This window comes from Pleurodeles waltl, chromosome 9 (assembly GCF_031143425.1).
Source record: "Pleurodeles waltl isolate 20211129_DDA chromosome 9, aPleWal1.hap1.20221129, whole genome shotgun sequence".
Lineage (NCBI taxonomy): Eukaryota > Metazoa > Chordata > Amphibia > Caudata > Salamandridae > Pleurodeles > Pleurodeles waltl.
The window spans coordinates 1,097,506,471-1,097,520,121 of record NC_090448.1 but is presented as its reverse complement, the minus strand read 5'-3'; the positions used below and the strand labels follow the sequence as shown (position 1 = coordinate 1,097,520,121).

At 45.6% G+C, this 13,651-nt stretch overlaps 1 protein-coding gene across 1 annotated transcript in view; it reads left to right on the top strand.

Moving 5' to 3' along the window:
• The window catches only part of RTF1 (RTF1 homolog, Paf1/RNA polymerase II complex component), a 306,552-nt gene that overhangs the window by 132,912 nt on the left and 159,989 nt on the right, over positions 1 to 13,651 (top strand). Inside the window, 2 exon segments of the mRNA XM_069208792.1 lie at positions 8,929 to 9,036; positions 13,439 to 13,516. Coding sequence (XP_069064893.1) covers positions 8,929 to 9,036; positions 13,439 to 13,516 — 186 coding nt within the window.

Sequence of the window (13,651 nt, the reverse complement as noted above, 5' to 3'; positions counted from 1 at the left end):
CCATGGCTAACCTCCGTTTTCTGGCCCCCTCCTGGAATATATTGCACCAACGTTCTTGGTCTTGGGGATTTTAGAACTACCCCCCCCCCCCCCCCCCCCCCTTCTACAAACACCCAGCTCCCTGGGATCCAGCCTCCAGTTCTTTCTCCAACATACCTTTTGGCCTCCAAAGCCACAAGCAGTGGGGTGCTTGGTGAACGGGTAGGGGTGCTATCAGACGAACTGTACGGCAAGCCTTTTACTGCTTCCATTTCATTTTGAGTGGCCCGTACAGCTTCCAGTGCCCCAGTAAACCTCTGCTTTCTCGTTTGAGTGCTCCTTTATTAAGCTGGCAACATTTTCTTTCTCTCGCCGGAGTGCTTAGCGTATTTCAATGTCTTGGTTATCTTAGCCAGCATTTCCTTAGTGCTCCCTGCTACTCCTTAACCAAGCGCCATCGCCAGCCACTGTTACACAAACAAACTTGAGCAAAAGCGGGGCTTGGGGAAGAGGGTGTGGTAAAATCTTGTTAAATTGTATACCTTGCTTATGCAGCTCATGAGATATCTTCCCATGCGCTTCCATCTCTTAATGGCTGTGCACCCATTGTAATATGGGTGGTGATTCACTTCACCTCCCGGGGCTGCAGTTAGTGTCTTTACAGCTACCAGCATGTGAAATATCAACAGTCTCCTGTTTTAGTCCGTGCCTACTGTCTTTGTTGGTTGTAAACTTGCAATGTAACCCTGTGGTGAGTTATAACTGGTGTTTCTAACAATTTTGCCCATGCTTCGTAGTTTATTTCCAGAAAGCATTTGAGGTCACAGTGCTATCAATTGTGTTCACAACTTTTCCACTGCACAAGCGTTTCCTGTTCGCTTCCTGGTATACCCATACCCATTAAGCTGTGTGGTACCAGTGAATCATTAATTTATAGGATGCTATCTTATGTATGCTGTTTCTAAAGCATTTTGGTATTTCCTGCCAGAGATCCCTATACTCCCTCTCTGCAATTTCAGTGTTCAATTATTTAGTCCGCCTTTATTGAATGCCAAAGATGCAGCTTTGTACACTGTACTAGTATGGAGCATACAGGGAGATCAGACCTCCTGGAGCCTCAGAAAGACTTCATACACTGTTATAAAGTTATGAGGGGTTGACTCTACTTTTTTTGTTATCCTGGTGAAGGACTTTGTGTTATTGTCTGATATGTATGTAGTGCATTTTATCATATCATATTCAGTTAATCTCGGTTTCACTTTCAAAGGACTTTACTTGTTCTCTTGCATACTTTTGGCAAGAATCCGCATTCACCCATCCCACACTTTTTTTTTATTGATCACTTATCAGTGCAAGGGCGAAATCAGTTTAACAGTGGATTGGTGGGGATGGTTGTATGGGTGAACAGCAATCTGTTGAGCCTTGTTTTTTCTGGCCTGTTGGTCCAGTGTGTCCAGGACAGAACTCGTGATCGCGGTCAGAAAAAAAAAAATGCAAACCTTAGTAGACCATTCGGTCTTTAGTATCCCTTTTGTTAAAGCATGTATGGGACACTTTGAAAGAGCTATTCAGCCTTAAACCCCATCAGACCCTTCATATCCGCATCTCTTCTGGGACCTCTCTTTGAACTGTTGCACTCTTGGCCACAACATTTATTTCTTGGAAGTTATCTTTTCCATTGCCCTCTTGCTAACTGCTGTAAAGTTTCTGCAGGGTCTAGTATCCATATCTTCTCTTCCAGGGGATCCTCATCAATAGTCATAAACATTGAATATTCCCGCCCTTGTGCGGGGACCCCGGAGCATATATAAAATACACACATATTATACATGTGTAAAACAGCAATGCAGGCTATAATGTTAAAACAGGCTAAAATGCTTTATTTATATGAAGTTGTTTTTTTTTTTTTTTCTTTTTATATTATAAAATTACAATAGAGAATAAATATCTACCCAAGCCCCCAAAACTGGGCTTAGGGAAGTAAGCAGCAGTAAACTCTAGAGAAAAAACTGCATTGAAAAACAATGGAGCATTCTTAGCCAATAGGCTGCATGCAGGTTAACACAGGAGAACCATAAAAACTTTGGCACCGTGCCTTTAAGACCCTGAGCACCTCCAGTATCCCACCATGCCTCAGGGGTGAAGGAAAGGTGACAGTTGGTTCACAGTTAGGTCAGTTCTTTTTTCCGGCTTCTTCTGAGAGGATCCTGGAGCATTGAGCTCTCAGTTTTTCTGAGTTTTTCTCAGAAAAATCCTTTAAAAAAGCGTTTTTTCCTTTTTCATTCGACAGATAACATCTTTGTCTGAGCTTGGCAGTTTTTTCCTGACAGAAAAATGCCTTCACTTTTTGTCAAATGCCCTGCTTGTGGGAAGAAGAAGGCCCAGTCAGACCCACACTCTCTGTGTATAGTGTGCCTGCCTCAGAGTCACTGCCCTGACACTTGTAAGCAGTGCAAGAATATGTCAAAGAGGACTCTGAAGGACAGAGAAAAGATCAGGCTACATGGGCTTCAGGAGAGGCAGAAAACATCGTCCTCTTCACTTCCCAGACAACCAGCAGGCCATTCTCGGGAGAGAATGGCTAGGTCGACATCAGCAGGTAGGAAAGTACCTGTTTGTTCCCCGTCGACGGCGTCGCTACCACCGTCTCACCGGCATAGATCGACGGCGACACACCCGACGTCGAAGGAGACTGCGTCGAGGGAACACCATCGCAGGGGCAGCTCTCCGTCGATGGCAGCCCGCCGATCGACGTCGATCCACCGCCGGCGTGCCCGGTCGCCGCCAAAGGCTGTGCGCCCCCCGACGTCAAGAGACACGGCGTCGAAATCGCCACGACGGCATGAGAGACATCCGCCGTCGGCTTCCCACCGCTCCACGTCGAGGCAGACGACGGCGAGCAGGTCGAGGTCCAAAGATCGCCGTTCGACGTCGAGACACTCTACGTCGAGACACTCTACGTCGAGACACTCTACGTCGAGACACTCTACGTCGAGACACTCTACGTCGAGACACTCTACGTCGAGACACTCTACGTCGAGACACTCTACGTCGAGACACTCTACGTCGAGACACTCTACGTCGAGACACTCTACGTCGAGACACTCAACGTCGAGGCAAGAGCAACCAGTGGGGCGCCCTTCGACGTCGACACAACCGTCGACGTTGACACAGGTTTTACCTGTCCCGCAGAGAGTAGAACATCGCCCCACGCCAGACAAGGCTGCAGGCATCATCTGGGCATGTCTCGCCCATCAATCTATCCCCAAGATGGCTAGAGAGCCTTAACAGACCAGCGGCCTCCCCGGATTCGCAATATTCGCGAATGTACTTGCCTACTGCCTCCCTGCCAAGAACGCCATCACCGACAGCAAGGGCAGGACGGGCTCGTTCTGCTCCTTGTCAACCGGCCGCGAGGCCTGGACGCTCTGCTACAGCGTCTCGCAGCAGGTCTCGTTCTCAACGACGATCCAGGTCTCGTTCACGAAGAAGATCACCCTTTTGGTCGTCGTCAGGATCATCTGTTGGGCGTTACTCCCCCACCCTAACAGATTCTCCACCTGCTAGGGTCTCACCGGTGGATGACATTACCACGTTTAACGAGGTGCTGTTAAGAGGAGCACAGAAACTAAACATAGAGGTTCCAGAGCCATCTACCTCCTCGCCAATCATCTTTGAGACTCTACAACAGAGATCAGCATCAAAAAAGCTACTGCCTCTAGTGCCTGGTTTGTTGCAGCCAACCATGGACACTTTCCTGGCCCCAGCCTCGCTCAAATCTGACCCGGCTAGGATTCTCAAAAAATACAAGGCTCCCGAACAGGACCCTTTTGTTCCTCAGGAAGGATCTGCCACCGGACTCGGTAATATTAGCCGCAGCCCGAAAGACCCACTCGGTGGCATCGTCATCCACGGTCCCCCCGGATAAAGAGAGCAGGCATCTAGACTCTCTGGGGAGAAAGATGTGTGGGACGGCGGCTTCGGCAATGAAAGTCTCCAGTGCTTCTGCACTCCTGGGCAGGTATGATCGTTCTCTGTGGGACTCTCTCAATAGATTCACAGAGAAATTGCCCAGAGAGGACAGACAAGATTTTCAAGAGATCCTGCAAGAAGGATGCCTGGTATCCAACCAGGTTATCAGCGCGGCAGCAGATGGGGCGGATTTAGCTGCACATGGGTACGCGCATGGAATCTGTGCAAGGAGGTCTTCCTGGCTGAGGCTCACTGGTTTAAAGCAGGAAGCACAACGCATCCTGAATCTCCCATTCGCCGGGAACTCTCTATTTGGTGCCCATGCAGACGAGGAAATGGCCCGCATGAAGACCGAGGTGGATACCATGAGGGCAGTGGGCCTGGAAAGAAAGAAAGATTTCAGGTCGGAGGTATAGGCCTTATGACAGGCGCCCTTTCCAGCAGAGGGTTCAAACCCCTCACTGGTCTCAAAGGTCACAGCAACGGCAGGGACGCCCTCTTTTTCAGCGAAGGAACACAAGGGAGCGAGGGTCAAGTAGACCTCAACAGTCCACTCCGAAAGCGCCAACCAAACAATGAGATCACGCTTCCCTCGACACTGTACACCACTCCGGTGGGGGGAAGTATTACAGCTTATCTTCACGAGTGGCACTCTATCACAAGAGACAAATGGGTGCTCAGTATTGTCGAACATGGCTACTCTCTTCTTTTCAAACAGCCTCCACCACACTTGCCACCAACCAAAGGCAATTAATCTCATCTCAGCCTGCTGCGCAAAGAGGCTCCCGTTACTTTCTGGTGACGAAGAAGGGTCGAGAGGGCGTTTTCAGGCCAATTCTGGACCTACGGCTGCTGAACAAATACATAAGGAAACAGAAGTTCAGGATGCTAGCGCTTCATCAGATTTTCCCTCAGCTACATCAGGGAGACTGGATGTGCTCCATCGACCTGCAGGATGCATATTTTCACATCCCAATAGCTCCCAAACATCGAAAATTCCTGCGCTTCCAAGTAGCGTTACAGCATTACCAGTTCAGAGTTCTACCATTTGGCCTGAAATCTGCCCCACGCGTCTTCTCGAAATGTATGGCAGTGGTAGCGGCGCATCTTCGAAATCAAAAGATATTCATATATCCATACCTAGACGACTGGTTACTGAAGGCTTCTTCTACGGAGCAGGCGAGAAGCCATCGGGACATTGTGCTCGGAGTTTGCGAGTCTCTAGGTCTTCAGGTCAATTACCAAAAGTCAACCTTGATTCCAACACAGAACCTTCACTACCTGGGAGCTATCATAAACACAGAACTCCAAAGAGTGTATCCTTCAGAGGAATGACTATCCTCAATAGACAGGAAGTGTCAGGACCTGTTGAGAGCCAACGCACCTACAGCACGTCAGGTGACATCGCTGCTGGGCTCCATGGCATCATGCATTTTTATTGTCCCAAATGCAGACTCCACATGAGGTCCCTCCAAGAGGCATTGGAGAGCAACTGGAGCCAAAGGACAGGTTGCTGGGAGGACAGAGTGCGACTACCGGCAGTAGCACTTCAGTCATTGAGATGGTGGATGCACAGACCTCACCTGTCAGTGGTTGCTCTGTTTCACCAGGTAGTTCCATCCGACACTCTGGTAACGGATGCGTCTCTTCAGGGATGGGGGCTCATCTGGGTCCCCTTCAAGCTCAGGGCCTGTGGTCAGACAAGGAAAAGCAGTACCACATCAATCTGCTAGAACTCAGAGCGGTCCATCTGGCTCTCAAGTCTTTCATACCACTAATTCAGGGGAAAACTCTCCTAATACAAACGGACAATACAACCACGATGTATTATTTGAACAAACAAGGGGGAACGAGATCCCTACCCCTATCTCGAGAGTCCCAAGCGATATGGCATTGGCTCCTGGCCAGAGGAATGTCACTTACAGCGGTTCACCTGCCAGGTCAACAAAACGTGGAAGCAGATTTTCTGAGCAGACACCTAGAGGACGCTCACGATTGGGTCCTACACGGCGAAGTCGCAGAATACATCTTCGCTCAATGGGGTCGGCCTCAACTGGATCTCTTCGCAGACGAAGTAAACAAGAAATGCCCAGACTTCGCATCCAGGTTCTACCGTCCGGGATCTCGAGGGAATGCCCTGTTGATCAACTGGTCAGGGATATTTCTCTACGCTTTTCCGCCGATTCCCCTCATACCGGCAGTGATCAACAAACTTTACAGATCCAGAACCAGAATGATTCTCATAACGCCACAATGGCCCCGTCAATTCTGGTACACAGATCTCCTCAACCTATCGGAAAAACCTCACAGGATGCTGCCGTGCAGACCGGATCTTCTGAGCAGAATGGAGGGCAGGATTCTACATCCCAACCTACCCTCTCTGAGCTTAACAGCATGGCTCCTGAATTCCTGCAGTATGGGCACCTAGGGCTCTCACAGGAGTGCATGAACATCTTGAAAGAGTCCAAACGGCCTTCCACGTGGCGTTCTTACGCTTTTAAGTGGAAGAGATTCTACATATGGTGCTGTCAACAAGGTCAGAATCCCATACGGGCTCAGGAGGATATCATACTGTCCTATTTGTTTCATCTGGCAAAGTCCGGTCTGCAGGTATCCTCTATTAAGGTACATTTGTCTGCTATTACAGCCTATCGCAAGTCACCTTCTCAGGAATCCTCCTTTACGAAACCTGTAGTCAAGGATTTCTTAGAAGGTTTGAAAAAAGTTTTTCCGCCCATTCGGAGACCTTCTCCTCCATGGGAACTGAACATAGTATTGGCAAAACTTATGGGCCCTCCTTTTGAACCTATACATAAGGCCTCTTTACAACACCTTACGTGGAAGACGGCTTTTTTAGTGGCCATTACTTCAGCGAGGAGGGTCAGCGAAATCCAGGCTATGTCTTCCAAAGAACCGTACACGGTTTTTCATGACAATAGAGTGGTTCTGCGAACTCACCCATCTTTCCTTCCGAAGGTGGTGTCAGAATTCCATATCAATCAGACTATATCTTTACCGACTTTCTTTCCCAATCCGGAGACTCCGGCAGAGAAAGCATTGCACTCCTTAGACTTGAAAAGAGTGCTGAAATTTTCTCTGGATAAGACAAAATCGATTAGACACTCTAACCGCTTGTTTGTAAATTATGGTCGTTTGAGGACAGGAGAGGCATCATCTAAACGAACGATATCAAGATGGATAGTTTCTTGTATTGTTAATACTTACCAGCTGGCTAATAAGCAATTACTAGCGAGGCCTAAAGCGCATTCCACAAGGGGAAAAAGCGGCTACTGCTGCCCTCCTTAACAATGTTCCAATATCTGAGATTTGTAAGGCTGCTACATGGAAGTCTGTGCATACGTTTACTAGACATTACTGTTTAGACTCAGATGCAAGAGCGGATGCCAAGTGGGGCAGGCCTCTCTGAGAAATTTATTTGCATAATACGTATCTATTCCTGCACTTCTATTGGACAGTCCGCAGAGTTTAGGGATGGGCTTGCTAATCTATTCAATGTTTATGACTATTGATGAGGATCCCCTGGAAGAGAAGGATAAGTTACTTACCTGTAAATCCTAGTTCTCTTCCAGGGGTATCCTCATCAAAGTCATAAACAACCCACCCTCCTCCCCGGACGCACGTCTCCTAGAAGTGCAGGACAGACTGTATTTTGAATCAGTTACACAGATTGTCACCGTAAAAAAGAACTGACCTAACTGTGAACCAACTGTCACCTTTCCTTCACCCCTGAGGCATGGTGGGATACTGGAGGTGCTCAGGGTCTTAAAGGCACGGTGCCAAAGTTTTTATGGTTCTCCTGTGTTAACCTGCATGCAGCCTATTGGCTAAGAATGCTCCATTGTTTTTCAATGCAGTTTTTTCTCTTTTTCTCTAGAGTTTACTGCTGCTTACTTCCCTAAGCCCAGTTTTGGGGGCTTGGGTAGATATTTATTCTCTATTGTAATTTTATAATATTAAAAAAAAAAAAAAAACTTCATATAAATAAAGCATTTTAGCCTGTTTTAACATTATAGCCTGCATTGCTGTTTTACACATGTATAATATGTGTGTATTTTATATATGCTCCGGGGTCCCCGCACAAGGGCGGGAATATTCAATGTTTATGACTTTGATGAGGATACCCCTGGAAGAGAACTAGGATTTACAGGTAAGTAACTTATCCTTCTCTGTACATTACAATGTGGACCTTCAGTCCCGACAAGAAGTCAGAAAAACGGTACTCAAAACTGTCTTCAACATATATGTCTTAGCTATTCACAAGTCACAGTTTTAGGAAGGTGGCTAGACATTTTCATTGTATCCCTGATATTTAATCTACACCATTACATGATGCAAACAGCAACAGTTGGTTTGTAGTGCTTTTAATTTGTGTGACCCTCCAGCCTCGCCTGAGGTTCATCTAGGATCAGACATGGCCCTAGTAACTTCATATTTTGGCACCTACCTATTATTTATTACCTGTAGGGGAAAACACAATCTAAGGTGAAGTCTCTGTTCTGGTGCATTGTGGGCTTCTGGGAAGGTATTGATAGTCACCTGGAAGCTGCAAACATTTCTTTGTAAAAAAGGAACTTGAAATGTCTAACACTAGATGGCTGAGCATGCACAACCTTTAAATTCTCAGCACTAGAAGCTCATTATTACAGGCAAGTAACATTTTCCTTACTTTCAGTGCTGGCAAAAGTGAACAGATTTGCCACTTTCTAAGAGCAATTGTTTATAGTTATGGACTGCCCAAGACTGAACAAATGCAGGGTTTCAGTTTGCAGTACCAAAAATATGCGATTGTATAAGTCATGCGTAAAATGTTTGCAATACTTTAAAAATATATCCAAGATTAGATGTGCGATGCAACATCACTAAGAGAGGAAATGGCAGCTTCTTAGCTGCCACATGACGGTATAAGGTTTTGTGTTGCACAAGGTTATTTGAATAATTTTGACATTTGATTTTCAGATGTTCTCTGCAGGAATGCAGCTCCCCACATTGGATGAGATCAACAAGAAAGAAGTGGTCATCAAAGAAGCAATGAACTACAAATTCAATGATCAGGACATTGAAGATGTGAGTTCAAGCAGGCACCTGTTGTAAATGGATCCTTATTTTCCATGGTTTGCAAAAGATGTGTAGCACAGTAACGCTTAATAGCAGTGATGAGCTAGTAAAGGTTCCTGTGCACTTTAAAAATATAGGTATATAGTGTATAATCCTCTCTGAGAAGCCTAAGGCTGCTCGATTGCAGTACCCTCTTGGAGAGCACCTTGGTATTGCTAGAGCAGAGGATCATTGGCTTTTGCTGATCTTAGCTTCAGAAAGTGGAAGTTGTCTCTAGTAACTATTTCCTGTACACTGTTTTCACTTTTGTGTATTTCACATATTCCAGCAACTCTAAAATTACCACGTGCAGTTAGAAAATATCTGACAATAGTTAAGAGCAGATGATTAATACTTGTTCATCCATTTACTCCAAGTCCTCTCCTAACTTGAGGGTTATGAAATGGCAGACTTGTAAGCGAATACTTTTAAAGAATTTTTGTACTTCAAGTGTTCAGTATTTTGGAAGAAGGGTATATTTATGCCTGTGCTTAATTACAGAATCCACCCCTCCCTGGCCTGTGACTTTCGCAACACAGACCTTTTGTTTGCTCACCTTGTGGGACTTAGGATACTGCCCCCTGCTCCACTTACTTTTCTTGGTGCTGAGACTGGAGGCCAGTTTGGATCAACCTCTTCCTCCTTATTACACAGATGATGACTTCTGCTTAGACTTTGCGGAATGCTAGTGGCCTTGACACTTAATGTTAAATTGACTTCAGCTCACCCTTAGGTCTCCCCTGTGGGCATCGGACTTGAATGTCCTTTGCAATGGCAGTTTGTGGTGCATCTGATATCCTGGACCTGCTGCTGCTGCCTACTGTGGACTCTAAGCCAGCCAACTTGATTGCTTAAATCCTTCAACCCGAACCTCTTGCTTCTGAGCCCTTTCTGCTATTCAATGAATCATGCACTGCTGAGCTGTGGCTCAGCTCAAAACCCCCTGCTCCACCAGTGAGCCACTTTTCGACACCAGTTCACTCCTGGAAAGCCATCCTTTTTTTGACACAACATCCCTTCCAGAGTTTTGCAGTCCAGGTAGGGCTGGAAGGAAGCAGAGTTTTTTTTATTTGCCAGCCTGGCGTGCCAATATGTAAAACCAGAGGTTCTTTGAAACCTTTCCAGTTTGGATGTGCTCTGCCTCTGTCATCCACTCCACAGTCCACTCTCCGCTTTGGGTTTGATGTGTGGTGGATCGTGTCAGTATCCTATTGGCAGACGTTCAATCATTACTTGCCAATAGTGCGATTGAAGTGGTGCCCAAGGCAGAGACTGGCACAGTGTTACTCTCTTTACTTCGATTTGAGACCTACTTTGTATCTCAGGCTGCTAAACTCCTTCCTTAAAAAGGACAGGTTTAAAATAGTGATGTTGGCTGCAGGTTATGGTTTCATTGCTGCCCACCGAGAGCTTTTCGGTCAATGTGTGTAAGTCCCAGAATCAGCCCACACAGTGAATTGCATTCACAGAGATCCTCATGGACACTGTGGCTGAGAGGGCATCTCATACTCCACAGTGAGTCCAGGACATTTTGTCTATAATCACGATATTTTCGGCAAAAATGGTTCAGAGGGTTCTTTGTCCCCTGGCCTTGTGCTTCCTGCTAAGTAGCTCATGCTTGCTGGCACGTGCATGCTCGGCAGTGGGCCCAACATTAGGGTTGCCTGACAGATCAGATTTGTATTTTGGATGTGACTGTCTGGTACTTTCAGTGGTGGCTGCGAGAGGCCAACCTGTAATCCAAAAAATTAAACTCCTACTTTCCCTTGGCAGAGCGCAGGTGTGACAGACCCATTGATCTTGGTTGTGGAGGTCACCTGGATGATATAGAGAACATAATCCTCTGGTTCCCTAAAGGTCCAGCTGCACCATGTCAGTCTTCGGTGCTGTGGGCAATTCACCTTGCCCTCAGGAATTGTCTGCCCTCCATCAGGGGCAGATGTGTCAAGATCTTGATGGACAACATGACCGCCATGTGGTACTCCAACAACCAGGAGATGTTGTCTCTTGATCATTTGGTGTGAAAGCACTCCATCTGTAGTATTGGCTGGCTCCTCACAGGATTCCCCTGATGGTTAGTCACCTGGCAGGATCTTTGACCATGGGGTTGAACAAAGCAGGCTTCATCTTGGTGACTACATGTGATGTTTGCCACCGCAGCTGGCACATGGGTTTATGGCCAGTGGGGCCAATGGTGGTAGATCGTTTCACTACCTCTGAGACTGCACATTGTCAGGTCTTATGCTGCTTTGAGTTTCCTCTTTAAGGTTCTCTGGGAGATGCTTTTCCAACTGCTGTACACATTTGTGCCACAGATTTCACGGTCCCGGAAAGGTTCAAGCTGGCCCATACACAACTTTTCTCAGTAGTTTTAGACTGGGCACGGACATTCTGGTATTTAGACCTGTTAGCCATGAGCCTACACCCACACTGTTCTTTGCCTATTCCAGCATGCTGGGTCTTGCACTCTAGCACACACAATCTGTGCATTCGATCTACGCATTCATGCATGAAGATTGAGTGGAATCAGCTGAACAGTGCTGATTTGCCGCTGGAGGCTGTGGATGTAATCTTGGCTACTCTGGCCTCTGCTAAGTTTGTCAACTACTATGAGGACTAACACAGTGAGTCTGTCTGAGCTCCATGATCTGATGTTCCCCTGTTTGATATAGCTTTGGCCTGGCAAGGTTCTGCTGTAATCAGTGTTGAGGGCTATCTTGTACGTATCTGTACCTTAAAAATTAAACCGTTAGTGCGCAAAAAACATAAGAGCTTTGTTGCGTTTTACATAGACACCACTTAGGCGCCAAGTGCTTTACCCACTCCGCTATTCCACTTATTGCCAAGCACTGTATGTTAAAAGTTTAACTATTAGTGTACAACAGGCATAAGGGCTTTGTTGCACTTTACATAGATAAACACAACTTTATAGTTCAAATTGGAGCACATTAAAACAGCTTCGTACAAATTAGTTTGTGAAGAAAGTATTTTTTTAAAAGTTTTTTTACACAGCCTGTAACGAATTCAAAATACAAAATATCCATTTGAGCCTTGACTAGTAAACAACCAATTGTGTCTCGACATCACTTTCACGTTTTTTATTATAAAGCATTTGACCTACTGTATCGCCTTCTGCCTTGTCAATGTTTTTTACATATTGCAGAGAGCAGTTGAGCTGCTTTGCAATATAACAAAGTTAAAAAAAAAAAAAAAATGTGCTATGACACGGACATGGGTGAAACGTATTGACTTTGCCACTGCTTGTTTCATCAGAGGGCATGGAAAGGGGCAAATGAAGTTGTAGGAAATCTGCTTTTTGCATAGGCACCTCTTATTGTTCAGCTTTTGCAAGACCCAATATGTTTGCTGGCTTTAGAACTCTGTGCACTTTACCACTGCTAACCATTAATAAAGTGCCTAATGTTGAATTGGCGTATTCTTAATTTGACACATTTAACCTGCCTAGTAGTGCTTAATGCATGATGTAGAAAGTGTACTCCGGGGCTTAGACGTTAAATGTCACTTGTTCACTGCGGCTATTAGTGTGATCCAATACAGTGGCAGTGCAAACTTGGTTTCAGGTGAGCTGTCTGAAGCAGGACTTCTGCACTGTACAACCTGTAGCATGACATGTTAAAATAACCCTTTTTGACATGTAAAAACCTCCATTTTATATATTAAAAAGCAACCCCTATGTAGGCCTTGTAGCCCAGAAGAGAGGGTTGAGGGAACAGCTTGAAGAAGCCCTGACACATGGCATTTTGGACCTGGTGCAGTAAGGCACATGAATTACTGCTAATTTAGGCAAGTCCAAAAACTTTTATCCCATTGGGTAGGGAGGGTCGAGGAATCATCAACACCACTAGATAGTGCTGGGCATAAATCTCTTCGGAACACTTTCTGGACATCTATTATTCTAATTCTGTTTGAGATTTTTATTGTTAGACATTTTGTCTTTATTAATGTTGTGCTACTGCATTAATATTTTGCACATTGTCCTAAGTTAAACATGTCAACACTGTGACGTTGCTACCAGAGGGTTAGGTTCAGGTTAACTTAATGGGTTGGAGGGTTCATCCTGACAAGGGTTATGTTTATTCCTTAAAGTGGGCAGCCACCCACCCCAAATAGTCCCAGTTTCTTATAGCAATAATGTCATGGATCCCATGCAAAGAAGACTAACATTTTCACTGTATTCTGTTAGTTGTTGCAGCAAAGATGGGAGGACTGTTGGGGGGATTTGATGTCCATTTTGTTTGTAGTTTGAATACTACAACTTTCTGAGGATAATCATTACATCCTGTTAATATTTACGTTCTAGATTATACTTTAAAATTTACATGCATTCTTTCCCTCATCTTTGTGAACCCAGATTGTGAAAGAGAAAGATCGCTTCCGAAAGGCACCTTCAAATTATGCTATGAAGAAGACACAGCTTATAAAGGACAAGGTAATGTGTTGCTTTTTTGTGCCTCTTCTTGCCAGCAAGAGGAGGATGACAGTTTAGAAACCATCAGCATCCAGTCAAATAGCAATTTGATGCTTTTTGAATCAACTAGTTGTAAATAAAAATGAAGGATTAACC